Source organism: Myodes glareolus, chromosome 18 (assembly GCF_982192425.1).
Source record: "Myodes glareolus chromosome 18, mMyoGla1.1, whole genome shotgun sequence".
NCBI lineage: Eukaryota > Metazoa > Chordata > Mammalia > Rodentia > Cricetidae > Myodes > Myodes glareolus.
In genome coordinates this window covers 60,721,314-60,744,519 of record NC_142043.1, presented here as the reverse complement: position 1 = coordinate 60,744,519, position 23,206 = coordinate 60,721,314, and the positions used below count along the sequence as shown (strand labels likewise).

General features: G+C 44.1%; 1 protein-coding gene across 1 annotated transcript in view; it reads right to left on the bottom strand.

The window, feature by feature from the left end:
- Positions 1-23,206, bottom strand: part of LOC125411396 (sodium/glucose cotransporter 1-like) — a 52,345-nt gene that overhangs the window by 18,651 nt on the left and 10,488 nt on the right. The window contains exons 5-10 of the mRNA XM_048451458.3: positions 21,597-21,701; positions 20,067-20,172; positions 18,863-18,943; positions 7,402-7,622; positions 1,852-1,987; positions 1,256-1,363 (exon numbers count right to left, since the gene is read on the bottom strand). Coding sequence (XP_048307415.2) covers positions 1,256-1,363; positions 1,852-1,987; positions 7,402-7,622; positions 18,863-18,943; positions 20,067-20,172; positions 21,597-21,701 — 757 coding nt within the window. The remainder of the gene's footprint in view (positions 1-1,255; positions 1,364-1,851; positions 1,988-7,401; positions 7,623-18,862; positions 18,944-20,066; positions 20,173-21,596; positions 21,702-23,206) is intronic.

The following is a 23,206-nucleotide window of genomic DNA, read 5'->3' as shown; positions in this document are numbered from 1 at the left end:
ATCCTTACTACAGCCCTGTCTGATGAATGCCATTGCTTGTGCCCCAGCTTGGAGAAGTCCTTGCTGTACAAGAAATTGGACTCTTCATCAGTGAAGTGGGCATATGGTACTTACCATGAGGTTGGTAAGGTACAGACAACGTAAGCAGATGAGTTCACGCACAGCCCAAAGAGAGGATGCACTCGCCCAGCACTGTAGAAACCTAACAACTTGGTACCACTGCCTGGGTGGCTGCCTGGTGAGCGGGATGGCTCCCTTTGAAAATGCCTTTGTGCTATCAGGAGACAGCACAATATCTAAAGATATCGGGAGATAACCAGGACCTAACTTGTAAGTCCCCCACGGCAGCACCCCAACTGACTTTAATAGGTCCCTCAGGGCTGGAAGACACAGACTGGGATCTAGAATTTTCCCTCCTTCAATCACTGCTCCCAGTGTTCTAGCCCAGGGCATTTCCCAAGACTCAGCTCAGAGTCAGACAGCTCCCCTCCTAGACGGTAGCATAGTCAATATTTGCCTCGGTCTGTATGGAAGTTTATGGAAATGCTGCTCTCCAGAGCCAAAGCAGATGTGCTGTTTTCTTTTATATATATACATATATATGTGTGTGTGTGTGTGTACATATATGTGTGTGTACATATGTGTGTACATATATGTGTGTGCATATATATGTGTGTGCACATATATACATGTGTGTACGTATATATGTGTGTGTACACATATATGTGTGTGTGTACATGTGTGTGTGCGTGTGTGTGTGTGTGTGCATTTAATTGGTCATTTACTGGAATCTGGAAAAGAAGGCAAGGTAAATGCAAAGGCTCACTGCCCATCTAACAACGAACACTACCTGACTGCTGGGTAACTTCCTGGCTTTTTAACTAACCCCACTGTGTGATAAGCAATTTGAGGACAGTGCTGTTCTTGCTGGTGTTTGGACTCTAGGGCCTACAAAGGCACCTTACCCTGTACAGAACTGGCTTTCTGATAACGAGCAGGTGGCAGAAATAACACATTCAGTGTGTGCAAGTCGTGCCTCCATGGCGATGCGCACGTCCAGCGTGGGAGGGAGAGAGAGGGCAAGGCCTATGCTCCTACCTGAGAGAACAAAGCTTGCTCTGGTGCCAAGCACTCCCAACACACAGATGGCCTCTGCGTGCAGAATGACGGGCGGGCTGGGAAGAAGCCAGTCTCACTCCTACCTGTCACTCCAATGGGAGCCGTGTGGCTCTTGGTGGAAAGGACCACCCCTTACCAGCAGGCATCACTCCTATCACCAGCACTGGATAAGCCAGGGCACTACAGCTGCTCCGTCTGCCGCAGAACTTCTGACACTCTGAAGGGACGACACAGGCCACTTGATCTGAAGCGAGAAGGAATGGTCACACGTCAGCATCGCGGTTCTAGAGCACTCAAACTTGTGCCTGGGGGAAGGGAAACAGATTAAGAGCTGCGTGTGTCAAGGCAAATGTTGGATTCCTAGTCTATTGGAGATTTATGCCCTTTGGTCTGAGCACTGGTAGAGGTAAAAGAACTCTCTAGTAGCTGACCTCTCTGCTTCTCTGATCGTCTGCACTAACCCCTATATCTGACTCTGGGTTTTTATTATTAAGACCAACCAAAATCCGTGCTACAGAGGAGCACGACTGTCTTAGGGGAAATGCTTTGATCTGGTCTTCCCCTTCTTATGGCCTTGGGGTTTCTGTATTGTTGTACAACTCAAGAGTTTCTCCTCAAATACATTCTAAACAGACACTTGAGGCAATTCCAATAACTAGTGTATTATAGGGGACCCAATACTTCAGATATTCTCCAGATCTCTAGGAGTGCATGTCAGGATCAAGAATTTACCAGGGAACAAGATGCGGCTGATCATCCCTGGCATCACCATGAAGAACATGGGCAGCAGCTTCAGGTACCCACACAAGAGGCAGCCACCTTGCATATGAAGCCTGCTCTTTCCTGCCAGGAACCTCTGGACAGAAACCTGCCAAGGGAAGACAAGTGGGTGGAGTCAGTACTGTATGAGGGCCAGGCTGCCTCGGCACAGGTAAGACACTGTCTAAAGTGACAGCTGGATGTGTTCTCTGGTGGGTTTGCGAAGATGGCCACTCTGCATCCATACATCTTTGGGCCATCCATGGCTAGAGAGACACAGGAAAGTGAGCACATATTGTGATGTGCACAGTTAATAGATGGGATGGAATTATCGTGCATGGTTTTAGCCTCGTTGCTAGCCTTACATACCTGCCATGACAATGTAAGGCTCACAAGCTATTCCCTGGCACAGACAAGACTTCCTCAATTATATATAAATATATAATATATATATATATATAATTTCTACCACACAGAAGGAATAGACCCTTATAACTGATCGGAAGGAAAGTTAGGCCGTAGAAACAACCAAGTGTTTGTGAAGGATGAGCTTGCTTCATTTATCAAAATTAAAATAAACTTTTACATTCTTTTAAGATGTAGACTTTCTGGTTGGGTGTAATGGTACATATTTTTAATCTCAGAACTCAGTAGGCAGAGAAAAATGGATCTCTGAGTTTGAGGACAAACTGGTCTATGTAGAGAGTCCTGGACCAGCCAAGGTTACAGAGTAAAACACTGATTCAAGAAAACATAAAATCCTAGACTCTCCTGTTGTTTTGGAACCCATTTCATGTTCTGGAGCCACAAGAGGCATCATGATGTCAGGCCAAAGGGTGGAGAATCACTTAGAAGAGAAGGGCAAGAAAGAGAGCAGGGTAGAGCAATCGGAGCATCCAAATAATGTAATAATGTTATGCTTTTAAAGAATATTCAGGGAGGCTGGAGAGATGGCTCAGAGGTTAAGAGCACTGGTTGCTCTTCCAGAGGTTCTGAGTTCAATTCCCAGCAACCACATGGTGGCTCATAACCATCTATAATGAGATCTGGTGCTCAGAACACTATATACATAATAAATAAATAAATAAATCTTTAAAAAAATTTTAATAGTGGGAAAATATACCCATGGTAGCTTAAAGGCACAGGATCCAAAATAGTGTATATGCTGTGATACTGAGTCTAAAAAAAATCCTCAAGCATGAATCAGTGTGACAATGTGATTTAGCAGTAAGGGGTTAGCAGATAGGATTTTTGTTGTTGTTGTTTTCGTTACACTTTCTTTATCTTCAAAGTTCATTAGTTTAATAATTGAGGAAGAATGGAATTGTGATAGTGTGGAGGGCCGCAACCACATTCTCCATTGCTTCAAGGAACAAAGGTAGAGATTGACCTCTGTGACCCCAAGGTGTGGTAGTACACGCCTTTAGTCCTGATGCCTGGGAGACAGAGGCAGATTGACCTCTGTGACCTCAAGGCGTGGTTGTACACGCCTTTGGTCCCAATGCCTGGGACGCAGAGACAGGCAAATCTCTGTGAGTTCAAGGTGATGTAGCACACGCCTTTAATCCCAGCGCATGTGCTTGTTAACTCTCTACCGCTGCGTCCCTGCCTACTCCCGAGGCATCATCTGGGATAATGGGCAGCGGACCAATCCAAGAGTGACACGTCAGAAGCGAGGACTGTTTCCTTTATAAGGGCTGGGTTCCCCTCATTCTGGGTCTCCGCCATGTTGGCTGATGCTCGCTCTCCCAAGGGGCATTAAAGCTTTACTGCAGAAGTATCCTAAGTGCCCCGCGTCGTTCTTGCTGGCGAGAAGGTAGCGCGGGACATGATAGTGCCCCATGTGACATATGACATGTGACTCTCGAGAGATGTACAGGCAGCTGCTTCTGGCTTCTGGGAGGGGAGGTGCCAATGCTGAGCATATGGAGGGAACACGGGTTGCAATTCCTGACCACAAAACAGCTGCTTCCCCATGGAAAGTACCCAAACTGAGATGGTGTAAAAGAGATCGTGACATGGAAGCCATAACTGAAACTGTAGTGCATGTTCTGGAGTTTACAGAAAGGAAGAGGGTAGTGTGCAAAGAAAAAGAACTGAGAGCTCTTATCACTGCTGGAGTAGGAGGAATCTTCAGATCGAGGAATCGCGGTGAATCCTAAACAAAACTGGGCACAGAATATCTGGTCTCCTGTGGAATGACAGCACAGGGCAGAAATGTGACCCCTGTGCTGAGGGTGACCACGCTAAATCCATCCACACAGAGTCCTAAGCACATCAGTGTATTGTCAACTGTAGCCGAAGAAAGGGCACTTTAAAATGTTGGTGAGTCAAACTGCTACTTTTTTTTTTTTCAATTCAATTTTTGTTTGTTTGGTTTTGTTTTGTTTTACAAAGACAGAATTTTTCTGTGGAGCCCTGGCTGCCCTGGAACTCACTCTGTAGACCAGGCTGACCTTGAACTCAGAGATCTACCTGTCTTTCAGTTTTAAAAAAATGAAAACATTTTATTAGAGTGCTAGGCAGTGGTGATGCACACACTTTAATCCAGCACCGAGGAAACAGAGGCAGGTGGATCTCTGAGTTCGAGGCCAACCTGTTCTACAAGAGTGAATTCCAGGCAGTCAGGGATACATAGAGAAAACCTGTCTCAAAACAAAACAAAACAAAACAAAACAGAATTAATTAAAGCTCGGGTGTAACTCAGAATATCTGCCTAGTGACCACTAAAACCCTGACTTCCAGTATGGTATAACTCAGAATATTTGCCTAGTAACCACTAAAATCCTGACTTCCAGTATGGTATAACTCAGAATATTTGCCTAGTAACCACTAAAATCCTGACTTCCAGTATGGTATAACTCAGAATATTTGCCTAGTAACCACTAAAATCCTGACTTCCAGTATGGTATAACTCAGAATATTTGCCTAGTAACCACTAAAATCCTGACTTCCAGTATGGTATAACTCAGAATATTTGCCTAGTAACCACTAAAATCCTGACTTCCAGTATGGTACTAGGAGTACCATAATTTTGGTTTTTTTCTCAAACAATTTCCTTCACAGTTTAGGCAGTTATGGGTTCTACTCCTGTGCTTTTAATAAGCAATCTTATATTTTCTCTTTCTTTCTTTCTTTCTTTCTTTCTTTCTTTCTTTTTTTGTTGTTGTTATTTTCTCAAGACAGGGTTTCTCTGCTTAGCTTTGAAGCCTGTTCTGGATCTGCTCTGTAGATCAGGCTGGCCCTGAACTCTCAGAGATCTGCCTGTCTCTGCTTCCCACGTGCTGGGATTAAAGACATTCACCACCACTGCTTGGTCACCGAGTCTATTTTTATTGTTGGTAGATAATGCTTTCAAGGTTGACTACTCTGCATTGGATGATCAATAAAAATGCTCATCCCTGGGAGGGGCTGCTCATTCTTATAACCCCAGATACTTCCCACCCCTTGACAACAAAGCTCCTTTTTGCAGCAGACAGAGACCACTACAGATCCTGTCTCTTTTCAGCTGCTGTGAAGAGACACCACAACTATAACAATCGTATAAGAGAAAACATTTAACTGGGGCTGGCTTACAGTTTCATGGGCATACTCCATTACCATCATAGAGAGGAACTGGATGGCATTCAGGCACACATGGTGCTGGAAAAGTAACTGGGAGTTCTACATCTGTATCCAAAGGCAGCAGGAAGAAAAAGATAATGGACATGGTTTCGACTTTTGAGATCTCAAAGCCCACCCACAGTGACACATTTCTTCCAATAAGGCCACACCTCCTGATCCTTCTCAAGTAGTGCCACCCTTAGTAACTAAGCATTCAAATATATGAGTCTATGAGGGCCATACTTATTCAAACCACCACAGGTACTCAATCCCAACTGATACATCTGCAATGCACCTCCTGCATCCAAGGATCAGGGAACACTGGAGAAGAGAGGATAGAAATATTGTAAAGACCAAAGGATTAGCACATCTGCTTTGAGATAGTGTCTCCTATGCAGGGCAAGAAAGCTACACCCACAAAAACTCCAATAATATAATTAAGCTTAACCTGCAGAATAATATCCCCAGAGTACATGCCATGTAGATGGGAGAGATTTCACAAGGTCCCACTCCTAGATGAAAGGCTATAAGCAGTCAATGGCTATTGGGAGAAAGCAAATTATTCTTCTTCAGTCCCAGGTCCCCTAATAGGTTATCTAATCCCAAGTGGTCAACCCAAAATATACACACATGTGAGCAACATTGGAATTAGCAGGTTATATTTATATTTACACACGTGTATGTATATGTGTGTGTGTGTGCGTGTGTAAAACAATAATAAATAAAAGGTTGGAGGCTGGAGAGATGGCTCAGAGGTTAAGAGCACAGGCTGCACTTCCCAGCAACCATATGGTCACTCACAATCATCTGTAGTGAGATTGGATGCCTCTTCTGGTATGCAGTTGTACACACAGATAGAGCACTCGTATATATAAAATAAATAAATCATTTTTAAAAATTTTTAAAAATCCGGGTGGTAGTGGCATAAGCCTTTAATCCCAGCACTTGGGAAGCAGAGGCAGGTGGATCTCTGTGGGTTTGAAGCCAGCCTCGTCTACAAAACAAGGTTCAGGGCAGGCTCCAAAACTACACAGAAAAACCTGTCTTGAAAAACCAAAAAGAGAGAGAGAGAGAGAAAGAGAAAGAGAAAGAGAAGAAAGAAAGAAAGAAAGAAAGAAAGAAAGAAAGAAAGAAAGAAGAAAGAATAAAAATTTAAAAAGTAAAGAAAAGGCCATAAACTAAGAGGGGGTAACGGACATAGGAGGAGTGGGAAGGGTAGAAAGGGAGGGATGGAAATGATATAAATACAGCACCATATATAAAATTCTCAAAAAAAAATTAAAGGCATAAAAGGTATCAGTAATCTATGAAAAAGAAGTTCCCCTAATACATGGAAATTTTATATAAATTCAAAGGGAGTGGCACTATTAGAAGGGATGGCCTTGTTGGACTAGATGTAGCCTTGTTGGAGGTAGTGTATCACCGCGGAGGTGGCTGTGAGGTCTTCTCTGCTTAAGATGCTGCCCAGTGTCACAGACCACGTCCTGTTGCCTGTAACACGTAGGACTCAGCTACCTCTCCAGCACCATGTCTGCCTGCACATCCCCATAACGATAACGGATTGAACTTCTAACTGTAAGCCACCTCAATTAAATATTTTCCTTAATAAGAGTTGCTGTGGCCATGGTGTCTCTTCACAGCAATAGGAACCCTAACTAAGAAAGAAGTTGGGACCAGCGACTGGTCACGATTTGGGCAGTCTCCAAATCACAAAAGCTAGAGAATAGTGCAGGGCTAAAGTATTATAAACATTTAAACAAGGATAATTTCTACTATTTATATTCACAGGGGGAAAAGTTAGTTCTTACGTTATTGAGGCAAAAAACACAAATTAGGAGGCAAACCATGAGCGAGACACAGTGGCCTGGGTCTACAGGGACATTAAAGGACAGTCACTTCATTGATCTTACAATTAATTACCTGATCAGCACACCCGTAGAACAAAGAGACCGCCGTGGCACCTAAGATGAGTCCAGGCCAGGGGATGTCTCCAGAGCTAAAACTTCGGAAGATATGGAAAGCGTCCTGACGAGGCATATAGCACTGTGGCTTGGCTGTCCAGTTTCCCTGCTGTGTCCTACTTGGGATGGCGTGGAGGTACTTTTTCACCAGCGCCTGATAGCCTCCCACTTCACGAAAGGCTTTAAAAAAAAAAAAAAACTGATATTTATCAGTTCCTTGAAGAGTACAGTAAACCACACAACTAAAGAATCAAGACTGGAAATAAGGCCCAGTGTGACCTACTGACTTTCACTATAAAATACCCCAGAGTGACACACCAGCCGTGTGGGAGCCCACAGAAGTGGATCCATTCCACCTTGACTAAAGGTCAGAGACTCTGAGCCTATTCTTGCTCCTTCAAGGTTATCGACAGGAGATTTGACTTAAGGTGTGGCTACTAACAGTTTCTCTTGACCTAGGGTCAACAAATCCCTTCATTTGTTCCTTGTATCATGATTTTAGAAGCAAGTCTTTTGCTTCCTTCCCCCTCTGGTGGATTGGGGTATTTAAAGATCATAAAGGATTTTAATCTGCAATTATTTGTCGATATGGGTCAAGGAAATAGTATTCAACTATCTGTACATTTGCTCTAATGTATTTTGATAGCCAGAGCAGCTGGGGTGGAGCAAAAAGAGAAGCAGAGATTTTTTTAGAGTTTGTAAATAATTTAAACTTCCCTCTCCTTCCCCCACACTGGTGGTGAAACAGGCACCACTTTAGGTCTGCTCCTGGGCTTAGGGCAGGGAAAACAGCATGGCCCCTCCCAGCAGGCCAGGTCTGAGCAGCTACCACAATGGTGTCCACCCAGGCGCAAGTGCTGCAGCTGGCTCCTGGAGCCATCAGGGAATGACCAGAGGCTACATCGCCCATGAGCCCAAGGAGCCTGTTTGAGTAAATCAATAGCCTTTAGCAGAGGAGAGGATGCAGGAATTCTACAAGATAGGAAAGCGGGAGTAATGAAAGCCGCAAGGCTCTGCCTGCCTGAGTTCCCAGTCAGCCCAGCTTGTGGAGGCAGTGGTCTCAGAGCCACTGCAATGGTGGGCACCTGGGAACCTGAGCTACAACTACAATATGCCAGCTAGTCCAGGTCTGCAGAAAGACCACTGAGTGTGGCCTCTGAACCCTCCAGACACAGCGGGCAATGAGGGACTGGCACCTCCAGGTCCCAGGTCCCCGGCAGGATGGCAGGGCTGCCGAGAGCTCAGCACAGCTCCGCCCAGCACAGCTCCGCCCAGCACAGCTCCGCCCAGCACAGCTCCGCCCAGCACAGCTCCGCCCAGCACAGCTCCGCCCAGCACAGCTCCGCCCAGCACAGCTCCTCCGCTCAGCACAGCTCCGCCCCACCCAGACAAGCGTCTGGGACGATACAAATGAGGAAATCACTACCTGTCAGCTAGTGAGATTTGGAGCTTGGATTAGAAAGACAGTTTACAAACTTTGATTTTCAAAAATTAAAAAAAAGCCGAATAGAATCTAGGTGATATTTTGGTAGGGAACCTAGTGTGATCAATGTTCCTTATACTAAAAAACAGACATTCCTTATCAATCATGTCCTTTTTACTCTAAATTTCTTGAATGTGGATACCCGTGAGCAATCTGCCATGGATAGATTTTTGCATAATGGCACCAGGGTGACTTTTGCTAAAGCAAAGTGGAAAGACCCTTGCATTGGATTATGGAAAGGATCTGACCCTGTCTTAACACGGGTCGAGAACATGTCTGTGTTATTTCACAGAAGGAGAATGAAGCATAATAACTTCTAGAGCATCTAGTCTGGTGTGTGCAGAAGAAGGACGCCAGCCCTGATGACAGTGTAACTCTGGTGCCCCCACAGAAGAGTCTGAACGAGACAGCTAAACCTGTGACCCCTATGTCATCATGCTGCGGTCTAAGGAGGGGAGGAAGACCGTGGTGATGGTTGGTGACTTCCAGCTTTTTGGTGGACCTACTGTACAAACTTCCAGACCCTAGTGAGTTCTGTTTACTTCGGAGACAGTCCAAGACTGCTGACTGAATGTTTGTCAGTTTATCCATACTATATCTTGGGACACAGAACTCATTTTTGCCAGTATGGGTTTCAATCTGTTGTTGAAATAAAGGACCTAAGAACTAAGACCTCAGAAAATTTCCTTTCTGAGGGAAAGAGATTTGTTAAGGCAAAAGAACACTATTATGGAGGCAAAGAGTTACCGAAGCCCGTCTTCAGAGATGAGAAGGAATGGCATAAAAGTTTTTGCTGCTACTCAGAGACTGGGACAGTTCAAACTTACCTTTGAAAGTTAAAAGCAGCAATATCATTGTACTATAGAAAAGGGAAAAGACTCATAGCTCACCCCTCACAGAAGCCTTGTCTTTTTATTAGAACAGATTTAAGAGAATTGTGATTTAAAAATTGTGTTCTTATTGTTAATTTTCATACTAGAATTATGGTATTGGACCTGTTAATGTTTGTAACTGCTCTAGTTCATTATGAAGATGTTACAGAAAAGGTTAGAGCTTATTGAAGAAAACTATGACATGATGCCAACAATTGATTTGGTACACTTAATAAGGCTAGTTTGGATTCTGATGCAGCTAAAAACTGTTAAAAACATCCTAGGCCAATTTAAAAAGGCCATCCCATCTCAGTCACCTTTTATTCCTTTATCAGAAGATGGTGTGGCCTTAGGCCCATGTATATCACAAAGCAGTATCTGCTTGCATATGATTATCTAGTTATCTGTGAATTTTCTTGATGGAAAGTTGTCCCAGAGATACACAGTGCCTAGCTAAGCATCCTCTATTAACTCTTTATTTACAGAGTTTGGTAGTCAATGATGGGTAAGATCTTTTTTCCCTCCAGGCAATCTAAGACAGGATGTACAGGGCAGAATGTATGTGCTGGTGATAGGTAAGTCTGGAAAGTGAGAGAGGGCCACCTAAGACCGGCACGGCCTGTCCTGTAGCAAAAAGCATGACTTTATTAAATAAATTAAAAAGGGAGAAATATGTGGGGGCCCACAGAAGTGGGTCCACCCCATTTTGACTAAAGGTCAGAGTTTTTAAGTCTATTCCTTCTCCTTCAAGGTTATTGACAGAAGATTTGACTTAGGATATGGCTACTAACAAAGATATTGACCTAGGGTATGGTTACTTAGTGTTTGGGTATTAAGACGGCCCAGAGAAGTGGATCCTTTGCACCTTAACTAAAAGTCAGAGAGTTTAAGCCTATTCTTGCTCCTTCAAGGTTACTGACAGGAGATTTGACTTAAGGTGTGGCTACTAACAGGACATGTTGACCTAGAGTGTGGTTACTTGGTGTTTGGGGTATTAAGATTGGTAATCTCTGTTTGTTCCTTGTATCATGATTTAAAAAAAAAAAGTCTTTTGCTTTCTTCCCCTCTTGTGGATTGGGGTATTTAAAGATCATAATAAATAAACACAGGTGAATTCCGTATTTACTAGGTTGCCCTCCAGGTACTATACTATATCTCTGTATTTCTTTCATATCTATGTTTAATCTGACTAACATTTCTATCCACACACCCTACTCTGGAATGTATGGACCCATCAAGGCTGGACTATGACAGATGCTGCCCCACCATGGGACTATGACAAATCAGTACCTCATGTGTACAAGAAAAGACAAGCTCTTCTAGGGAAAAGAAATGTGGTGGACACTGAGGTGTGTGTCTAGAACCCTACCTCCTTTTATCTGACTTCAGAACTCCTCTCTCCAAGGTGTGTGTGCTTTAGGTAGGAATGAGTCAGATTATCTCCGTTTCTAGTCGTCTGGGGACCCTGGCTCACTACATCCCCTGCCTTCTGATCAACAACCAGTAAGTGAGGAAGGAATACACATGAGCTCACTGCTGGACTACACAGAATATTCTCTACAATTCTACTGAAGGTGTTGGAAGTACTATTCCATTCCACTGGGCTCCACCTAGTGCAATGTCTTGGAAGTCTTTGGTCTACCTGGTCCATTCATAACCCTTGACCCAGTCATCCCTGAAGGTCATATGCTCCTGGAATTTTCATACATAGAAGCTAAAAGTACTTATTTCACACCAGTTCTAACTAAAATTCTATCATAAATTATCTAAAGAATTTTGATTTTAAAATATTCTTTCTCCTTAGATGCCAACAAAATGTTACACATTCTAGTTAAACTTCCCTTCAGAATGTATGATATTCCCTCCAATATCCTAGATGTATAAAATCTTAACATTAGAGTTGTACTTTATATCTACTAAAACTTCTACTGTGGTTTAACTATGTTTTATTTTTTCTTGACATGTAAAGCATACTCCCTAGAAACAGATTGGTTTTATATAAATTAAGATTTATGCATAAATGTAGAGCTCAATAACAATCAATAAAAAACGATCTATTCGTTAATAAGTTTAGCCAATGAAAAAATATAAAATTAATAAAAACATATCTTACTATGGCATTTATAAAAAGTAAACTCATATCCAATAACAAAAGATAAAATATAAAATTATAACAAGAGAATATCTTTATGAACGTTGGATGATTTAAAAACATTAAGATATGAAAAGAAATAGAAAGTGATAAATTTGAACTCAAAATTAAAATTTGCAATACAAATTACACTAAAATCCCTTAGAACAAGGGTTAGAGAGATGGCTCAGTGGGTAAGAGTGCTTCTTATGAGCCAGGCAGTGGTGGCACAGAGCTTTAATCCCAGCACTCGGGAGGCAGAGGTAGGCAGGTTACTGTGAGTTTGAGGCCAACCTGGTCTACAAGAGCTAGTTCCTAGACAGGTTTCAAAGCTACAGAGAAACCTTATCTTGAAAAACCAAAACTTCTTGTGCATGCATGAGGACATGATGCAAATTCCCAGCATCCATGCAGTACTGGCATGAATTCCCTCCTATTGAGTGGGCCATAAGTCCAACCCAGTGTCTGTTGGTTACCCCCAAGATATACGTGCCACTATTGCCCTTGTTGGGGTATCTTGCCATTCTTGTCATTGTTGTGGTCCATACGCATTATAACTGGGTAGTGTTGGAATAGTCAAAAGAATGACACGCGGTGAACAACACCTTGAGGAACTGTGAGAGAGGCTCTGATGTGGGAGATCCTCCTGTCTATGTGTTGATTTTATTGGTTAATGAATAAAGAAAACTGGTTTGGCCTATAGCATGGGAGGAAGAAGGCATAGTTAGAAGGGATGGAGCCACTGGAGACAGATGCTGGAAACTTCAGTCGGTAAGCCATTGTCATGTGGCGATACACAGATTAATAGGAATGAGTTAAATTAAGATGTGAGAGTTAGCCAACAAAAAGCTAGAGCTAATGGGCCAAGCAGTGTTTTAATTAATACAGTTTCTATGTAATTATTTCGGGTCTAAGCTAGCCAGGCAGCTGGGAATCAACAAACGGCTCCCTCTCCCAACAAGGCTCCAGGGGAAAAGGCAGAAGGTCTTTTACCTCAGGTGTATTTTTGTTCCCTGGATTGTTCTTGGACGTGACTTCATGCCTTCTGTGACAAATATTTACATTCAAGTTATAAGACATGTTTATTTATTCTTGTTGGGTGTCAGAGTGTAGCTATAGAACCCAATCTGGTCAAGTCGGGAATGGTGGTGCAGGCCTTTAATCCCAGCACTCGGGAGGCAGAGGCAGGCAGATCTCTTTGAGTTCAAGGTCAGCCTGATCTACAAAGTGAGTTCCAGGACATAGGATAGTCAGCCAGAATTGTTACACAGAGAAACTGTGTCTCAAAAAAAAAAAAAAAAAACCAAAACCAAAACCAAAAAAAAAATCCAACCGGATTAGTGTGCTCTGAATCTGCATATGGTCTTCTGCCTTGCTTTTGCCAGGCGATTGTTTCTAAATTGATCTTCCCTGAGAAAGTTCTGGAAAGGACGGCTCTGTTAATACTTAGTATGTGCTTACTGACATTTATTTACATATTTTCTCAATTCCAACAACCTTCCTTGAATCACTGCTTTCTTTGTTCCATTTGTGTATAAAAGTGCATTGAAACTGAAGTAATGTTGTCTACACCATTAGACCATAGTCTGCCCCATTCTTTCGGGCCCTCAAATCGGCCAGCAGACAGGATCTGCACAGGTCAGCTGGAAAGTCCACAGGTAGGATTATTGATTACTTCTCCCCATTGGTAGCTTGCAGAGCTCCCTCCAGTATGCAGGGTGACTACTGTCAGGGTCACACGTTGACACATGTCAGGGTCCCTGTAGATGTCATGCAGAAAAGCAAACCCAGACAAATAGGTAAGACTGAAAACCCAGTGCGGATCTGGACCAGACTTCGGGGAGTCTAATAACAGGTGGTTTATTCCCAATGTATTTAAGCTCAGTATAATTTGGGGGGAAAAAGTTTCCTGGTGTAATACAACCTCCAGTGCACAAGAAAGTAGAATTACATTGAAACTCAACTCAGAGTACAGTCATTTTCTCCAGGAAGACGGGATCTAGAGATAGGCTGCCTATACTAGCTTATGGGCCTAAGGGTCTGGCCTGGCCTCACCTCACAAATAGCGTAGAGGTCATTCGGACTATTTACCACAGAACTCTGAGGGAGTTTAGGGGAGCCTCTGGCTATAAGGGTCATTTAGATCATCAGCCACCTCCAGTCCTGATTGGAGGAGCTTGATATGGCCTGGCCCAATCACCAGGCTGCTTACCGCTCCCAATTCTCAGATTTCCAGATGGAAGAACAGGTTTTTCATGTTTCCCAAAGAAAAGACAAACCTGTGTGCTTAACATTTGTGATTTCTCTGGCAATCTGTGGGTGCAAGGACATTGTCTGTGTTGTGCCCAGATTACGACCCCCAGAGAGACCACCAAAAACCTGAGAAGTCCAGACTGCAACAAGCAAGGCTTATTGTTATTGTAAGCTAATTCAAGCTAGCTAGCACGGAACTCGTCACCAGCCCTCACACTAGTCATAGCAAGGTAGGGAGGACTTAGAGTCCCTCTGTGGGGTCAGCTTTCTAAAGGTAAAAACTACAAGCCCTTCAGGGCCATTGGGGGGGGTGGCACGGGTGCAAGGTCTATGCTCTTTCCCATCCTGTTTTGTCAGCTTGTTTTTTGTTTTCAGAGCAAGGTCACCCAGTCCTGAGTCAGGACATCTTTATCAGTCTCCACTAGGTGGCCGGGGCGTCCTTGTGCTTTGGAATTTCCCAAGTAGGGGGTGGGGGGCACTGTCTTTTCTGGGAACATGAAGCTAGTCTGGGGTTTTGATTTTAAAACACTCTGCTAGGAAATTCCTTCTTGTTCCTTTGAGAATAAGGAATGAGGGTCTTACAGTCTGTACTCCCAATAGACACACCTATGAGTGACCCCTAAACAGAAGACTCAAGGAACATCTCAGGAAAAGATTGAAAGAGCCCAAAGTCCCAAACATCTTCTGTGAGACAATGTCTCCTGCATATGGAAAGGACGTTAGCTGCACCCACCCATGAAATTTCAGCAGTGTGGCCACCTAACAAAACCTGCGTAACGACAACACCAGTTAGCACACCTGTGAGGGTGTAGGAAGGAGACTGATTTACTTCCTAACCCTGCTCCAGCCAGTGCTTGATGTCTTCAGACAGGTGGTGGTGGCGCACGCCTTTAATCCAGCACTTGAGAGGCAGAGGCAGGCAGATCTCTGTGAGTTCGAGGGCAGCCTGATCTACAGAGTGAGTTCCAGAACAGACTCCAAAGCTACAGAGAACCCTGTCTCTAAAAAAGGTAAACCAAAAATAAAAAAGAATTTTATAGTTTTGGTCATCTAATAAACTAAAAGATAATCTCATTTCTCAGTTGTGTTTGACTTTTAAATTTCAAAGGTCAAAGTCCCACCTCTAGATGAAGGGCTACAAGCAATTAATGGATGCTGAGAGAGGGAGAATCGGTCTACTCCAAGCACGAGTCCCCTGGTAGGCTATCCAGTTCTATCAGTCAGCCTTAAACACATGTGCACATGACAACACTCATATGCTTATGCATTTACAGGTGCACACATGTAAGGATAATGAAGAAGAAGAGGCATGAACTTGAAAAGACATGGCAGGGGACCCAGTGGGAGAAAGAGGGAGAGAAAGGAGGAGGGAATGATGAAATACGGTATCATACATGAAATTCTCCAAAACAAAATAATAAACAGAAGTTGTAGAAGCCAGGTATGACCATAGCACTGTAAGGAGTGTAGATGAGAGAATCTGGGGCTTGCTATCTAGATAGCTGAGTGGGGGGAGTCAGAGTTGGGAATCCTACCTCGAGGAAAAAGAGCAGAAGCACTAGAGCAGACCCAGACACTCTCCCTACACCCAGCGTGTGCACACATACTGCACAGAACCCGCTGCTCTTAGCCTGAAAGAACAAATTCACTTCACTCCTTCAGCACCCTATACATCAGTGCCAGAAAAAAGCTCTGGGAAGAAATAGAGGAAGCATCACAAACAAGTAATTCATTAAAAAAAGGAAACTGAATTAACTGAAAAGTGTTCCATCTTACCATATCTAGAGACAAAAAGGTAAAATACTGAGAAATGAGACTTTTTTAGCCTATCAGATAAGCAAAATCTTCAGTGTCACTCACTGGCTGGAGCAGGGTTAAGAAATACAGACACAGGGGCTGGAGAGATGGCTCTGAGGTTAAGAGCATTAACTGTTTTTTCAGAGGACCTAGGTTCAATTCCAAGCAACCACATGGTGGCTCACAACAATCTGTAATGAGATCTGGTGCATTCTTCTGGCATGCAGGCATACATGCAGGCAGAACACCATATATATCATAAATAAATCTTTAAAAAAAATACAGTTACCATACAGCACTGAGATTGTGAGTTAGTATAGGTATTTGGGCTGTCTATCTTATCTAAGCTGTGCTCGTTTCATGAATGTGAGGCTGAACTAACATTCTAAACCAGATCAATGCCGTTCACAGTGTTACCATGAAAACCAGAGAAGAAGAAAAAAACCATCTCGGTAGGTATGGGGGAGAGGGAGACTTGTTACAACTCAAAGGTCACTCACAATAAACAGCACGAGCAAAGTAGGAACAATAAGACTGTAAAAGGCCATGTATCTGCAAACAACTTACAGCTGATATTACATAGTTGATGTAGGAGGGTCATCTGTCTGTGTGTTGCTTTCATTGGTTAATAAAGAAACTGCCGTGGCTTTTGATAGGACAGCAGTTTAGATAGGCGGAGTAGACAGAACAGGATGCTGGGAGAAAGATGCAGAGTCAGGCAGACACCATGAAGCTCTGGCCCAAGATGGATGTAGGTTAAAATCTTCCCGATAAGCCACCACCTCGTGATGCTACACACATTAATAGAAATGGGTTAATCAAGATGTGAGAGTTAGCCAGTAAGAGGCTAGAGATATAATGGGCTAGGCAGTGTTTAAAAGAATACAGTTTCCATGTAATTATTTCGGGGGTAAAGCTAGCCAGGCGGCCATTAGCTGGGTGGGATGAAAAGCAGCCCGCTGCTCCTTCTACACATAGTGAAATGTTTATTGTCTGCTACCCAAGGCTGGGGTAAGACGAGGATGCCTGACACCTTCACTCTGCACCCTACACATCAGTTAGTATTTCCACTCTCATTTAGTAAACTGTAAGCAGAGACTGCTTTTTTGGTTCCTGGTCACCCAGACCTGAATAATCACGCAAAAACTATATTAATAACAACACTGTTTGGCTGATGGTCCAGGCGTACTTCTAGCTAGCTGTTGCATCTTAAATTAACCCATTTCTATTAATCTGTGTATTGCCACAAGTCTATTGATTACTGGTAAGGTTCTGGCATCTTTCTCCTTTGGCAACAACATGGCGTCTCCCTGACTCAGCCTTCTTTATCCCTGCATTCAGTTTAGTTTTCCCATTCTAGCTCTAATCTGCCCTGCCATAGGCCACAGTAGCATCTTTATTAACCAGTGGTAATAAAACATTCACAGCATACAGAGGGCAATCCCACACCATCTCCCCTTTTCTGGCTAAATAAAAAGGTCTAGACTCACAAACACAGGAGTCAATTGGAGCTTCTTGGTAGCCTCATTCTTTCCGATAAGCTCTGTTTGCTGGTTGCAAGCAGGGTCCAGGCATTCCCACTCCTTTTTGAGAAGTCCACAGTATTACACTGACGAGACTCCTCATTATTCGCGTGTCCTCTGTGCATGGCAGCGGGAATCTTTCTTTCCTGCCTGTGCATGACTAGCAGACCTGATCCTGCCACTTTCCCAGGTGAGGAGGGCTGAGCTACATAGCCCTGCTCTCAGTTCCTTTCCTCTTGACCCTGAGTAGGTGGACAAGCAACCAGACTGAAGTGTGTAGTGGGCCATGGGTTAGGCCCAGTCGTTTGGGTTCCATTATCTATCTAGACCCATAAAAATAAGAGTCAACTGGAACTTTTTGGTAGCTGCATTTTTTTTCAGATAGGCTGTTTGCTGGCTGCGAGCAGAATCCAGACATTCCTACTCATAATTAGTTTTGCAGCAGACACTTACTTCTCCAGGCTGTACCTTCTGTAAAGGCTGCTTTGGGTGATGGCAGAACTTTTGGAAGGGGCGTGTCTGGTTTGCTGGTGACACAGTCATTGAGATTTATGCTACAATCTGGACGGCTGTGCAGTGCTGATTGAGGGTGTAGACTCTCACTGCTTGGAACAGACCTTCTGCTGACCTTGTCAGACAGATCTGAGTAGGCAAACTAAAGGGAGAGCAACTGCAGAGCAAAGACAACACACAGGCTGGAGAGGAGCACCCTGGACCCTAGCATTGGAGTCTTTCACCAGCATTTTATCATGAGCTCCTCTGGCGGGCAGTGAATGGTTGGTTGATTGGTTGGTTGGTTGGTTGGTTGGTTGGTTGGTTGGAAGCATCACCTCAGCTCCCTAACACCCCTTTAATACAAAAAGTCCGGATTGTTTGTATAAGGCATAAGTTCCCTCCTCTGGAAGTTGCCTCAGTCCAAACTCCACCTCCAAGAAAGCCTGCCAAACAGTGACCCCTCCCCAGGGAGGGTCAAAGAAGCCCGTCAAATGGTAACCCCTCCCCAGAGAAGGTGGAGACTACCCCCACAGGCTATTTAAACTGTCCCCCAGAGAATGAATGCGTGGTCTCCGGATTTCATGTGGTCTCCCCTTCTCTCTTCCCCTCTCCATGTTTTCCTGGGGCCACCCAGGAGCACTCCATTAAACATGGGCATCTTTTAATTAGGTTTAATTTGGTCTGATTGGGATTATCTGCGTTGATGGAGAGGTTTGGCATCTTTAGAAAATACTTAACAGTAAGGTTGCCTTTAGAATTTACAGCATGACCTTCAACCATGCTCTTGGCTTCTGTAAGATGATGCAGCTGATGTCCCTATGTAACCCTAGGTTCAAAGATACCACTTCTGTGGCCCACTTACTTACCATAAATCATTAACAAGACTGAGCCCAGAAGCATAATACCAGCTTGTAAGGTCTCAACATAAGCCACAGTCGTCAGGCCACCTGAAGGAAGAAGAAAGGAAAGGAAAGCAACATGGATTTCTTACATCACCCCCCACATCATCAGCCCTGTATGCCCTCCTCCCTCCCTCCAGTCACCAGCTCTGCATGCCCTGCCTGCACTGGTCCTCCTTTCAGATTTCTCATCCATTTACACTTGCTTTGTCTAACATAAAGTGTTTTCTCTCTTTACAGTCCTTCACGGGCTTTTATAGGTTGAGCCAATGAAACTTCAGCTAATAACAATGAAGTAAATTCTAAAGTTAAAAGCGCGATACTGTTTAAGAAAACACACTGCTCTGTGTCTATAAGTAGACTTTTAGGATGCCATAAAAGTGCAGTTATGGATTGCTAACATGTTAATACATGTTCACTTATTTCAAGTGTGTTTGTTCATTCTTTATATGTTCACATGCAGGAGACACATCAAAGCAGTGGAGTGTTTTGACTTTCTCTGCCCCGATTTTTCCTTGCTCTCCATGCTTTTCAGGACAGATTAATATCTGGCCATTTTCCCAGTCAAATGTGAACACCTTTCACCCCAGAAACTCAGCTGGAAGCCACCATGAGTATTGCCCGTGTTCTAACAACTGGATAGCACCTTCCCTACGTCCTTGCCCAGTGTTAACAACAAAACTGTCTCCAAGCATTGCCCAATATCGCCAGGAAGAAGAACCCAGATTCCTCATCTCCATCAGCAACTTACTGACTACTGTCTGTCCCCCTGGTTGTCTCTACTTGACCTCTGGCCACACTGAGTACCAGACAATGAGAGGCGAGAGCCCCTACCCTAGGCAGAGAATTGGCTTTCTAAAAGATCCCATCTGGCTTGGCCAGGAGCCTCCTCAAGGGCCATCCCTCACTTTCCCCTCACCCACTTTGTGTGTTCCCACCCTGTTACCTGGCAACCCACAGTGTCACGCCCCATTTCACCATAAACATGATCGCTGCTGACTTACCGATCACTCTTTGCAGAGATTACCCCAACTCAATATGATCCCTAGTGGTACCTCTGCCTCTGTCATACTCCCTGAGATCTAAAGACTTTGGGAGACTTCAGTAGCTCCTTGGACTCTACTGAGTGTTTGTGTCAGTATAAGCCCACGTGTGGTTACAGCTACCTCACCTGTGATGGTATAAATGCCAGTAATGGTCAGCAAAACCAGCATTGTCTGGTAAATATCTGTGTCCCAAATCATTTTCAAGAACATGGCACCAAAGCTGATCTCCATCTGAAACGGGCACAAGGTTAGCAACTGAACCTTCATTTCCAGCAGAATCAACCACCACCCTAGAAAGAAATGGGTCTTGGAAGCTACATGAAGAAAAGGCCGCTGGCCAGCATCCCACTGCCAATGGACACTGGGAGAGATCAGGCCAAATTCCGTGCCCTCTGAGTTCAAAGTTAGTACCTCCAAGGGCTTGGGTTAACCCAAACCGCCCAGTTAACATGGTCTAGCCTACTCTGCTCTGGAGCCTCAGCATGGGGTCTATGCTCAAAGAGGTTGTTTTATGTGGTTCTGCAACTAGGAAAAGACCATGGACCTTTTTTTCTGGAAGCATTTGTTCTGGAAAACCTTTTGCATCGTCTTTCCAATTACTGGAGACTTTTAATTCTGTGTACTTTTAGATCACTACCAAATTCACTTGAACCCATATCTTTAACAAGCTGTGGGATTGGCAAATTTTTTATACTAGATCACATGATAAATATTATAAGGTTTTTTAAGTTTATTTATTTATTATGTAGATAGTGTTCTGCCTGCATGTATGTCTGTCTATGGCCAGAAGAGGGCACCAGATCTCATTACAGATGGTTGCGAGCCACCATGTGGTTGCTGGGAATTTGAACTCACAACCTTTAGAAGCGCAGGCAGTGCTCTTAACCGCTGAGCTATTGCTCCAGCTCAATATTATAGGTTTTGAGGACTGTATACCACACTGCCTCTAGTTTTTATAACCCATTAAATTAGGTATGAAAATCAGTCTCAGCTCAAGGGCCATACAAAGCAGTTGCTCACTGGCCTGGCCTACTGACCAGATCTGTCAACCCCTGGCTGAGCTGACACTGACTTTGAATCACCTGCACATCATTTACCTGGCTGACCCTTTTCTTTATTATTCTGCCCTCCCAAGTCAGGGATAAAATGAGCAGAGATTCATCCAACCATTTGTTCCCCCAAATGATGACTGGAGTCCCACCATGCTGCAGGCACTCTGTGGTCTTCAGAAGACATAAGGACTGATAAAGTCCAATTTCCGTCCTCACTGAGCTTATGTTGAATAAAGACACGATGTGTGTGTTTTTTATATTTTGTGGTAAACACCAGTCATTTGGTTAGTGAAAAACAATTATGCAGTACCATATGTGTAGAACACATCCTAGGCTGGGGGCGGGGATTTGCAGTAAACACACCAGAAATGACCCAGGGTCTCAGGACATTTGAATGGAAGTGGAGAAGGCCCAGAATAAGCAAGTACACCAATAGGTTGTTTTCACATGGTGGCACTCGTTACAAAACAAATAACAAAGAGACAACTGGGCACATCCTTGGAATGCATTGCCACCGGTTTGCTGAGATGACACTCCCTCTCCTTGGAAGAGGCACTCCAAGGACATGTCTGGTTGGCCTCTACTCCGTGTGCAAGAACTCACCGAGATCCTGCTGAAGATGTAGACAACCAAGGAAAAGAAAGAGGAGAACAGCTGGATCCGAAAGCTGCCAAACCTCTTCTTCAAATATTCCGGCAATGTCACCACCTGCACAAGCGACAGAGCAGGTCACTGTCAGATAGTAAGTGGTCAGAGAGATCACCGGATGCCCCTTCCTCACGATGTTTATGTCACAAAGATGCTGCCAGAGGATAGAGATAGCCCAGGGATACAAGATGTGGGGTCACTGCTTTGGGCACCAGTCAAGCTGAGGAGAGTAAAGAAGGAGAGACAGGACAGCTGTATCCCAACAGCTGAGATTCCAGGCGTGGCCTGATCTTAGGACTGCAGAAAGAAACCCAGTTATTTGAAAATGTGCAACAATGATAATTTACTCATTATGGAACAAAGGGATGTGCTTTGTCAAACACAGATGGCTGGCAGGAGATAGAAGCCGACGATGCAGTTGGTTCTCAGTCACCTCTGTATGGACACTCCAGTCAGACGACAGTGTGTCCAAAGGGTCCTGTTTTCTACATCATCCTGGGCAGTATGCACCATGAGCACAGGGACCAAGCCCTCAGTGCTCACAATGCCCTTTGACCCCAACAGACCCTGGCTTGGGGAGTGAACCATTAAGAGGATATTGCCTCGCTTTGTCCTGGCTAATGTATACGCTCTGGTCTACCTAGCTACCTATGTCCATTGTGAGCTTCAATTCAGACTCCACCTACTTCACAAAGACACTCCTTCCTTCACAGGGACTGGAAGACCTTGTCTGAGCACCCACAGGCTTCACTCTCTTGAGCCTTTGCTCGGCTCTAAGCCATACTCTGCCATAAGTCAAGGATCCTCCCTGCAAGGCTCTAAACTTCCCAGGCTGCTTCTAAGTTGTTTGTTTGGGCTTCCCTAGCAAGTGAGGACAGTTTAGAACAGTGGCTCTCAACCTTCCTAATGCTGTGACCCCTTAATACAGCTCCTCGTGTCATGATAATCCCCAACCATAAATTATTTTCGTTGCTACTTCTTAACAGTACCTTTGCTACTGTTATGAATCATAACATAAATCTGAGTTTTCGATGGTCTTCCACGACCCCTGTGAAAGGGCTGTTCACCAGGCGTTTACCCTGGGGTCACAATCCACAGTTTGAAAAACACTGGTTTAGGTGCCTTAGACAACAGGCTAACTATTGTCTCTCAGTTGTAGAGTCTACATGTTCAAGATTTCAGCAGGTCTGCCTCTTTCCAAGGGCTGTGAGGGAAGCATTTGTCCAGATCATGCTCGTAGACTGGTCAAAGACACTCTGTCTGCAGCTGCATTAATCTAGTATTCTATAGGATGTGTCTATACCATAGGTCTATAGGATATGTCTACAGGGTGTGTCTATAGGATGTGCCTATATGATATGTCTACAGCATAAGTCTATAGGATGGGCCTATAGGATATGTCACAGCATGTGCTTCTATTTGCCTCTTAGCTATTCTGGTGTACACTGTAGATTTTTTTTAATTTTCTGCTTTATGATATTTTGACATCTTTAAAAGAAATCTTTCTGGGGCTGGAGAGATGACTCAGTGGTTGAGTGCACTTGTTGCTCTTACAGAGGACTTGG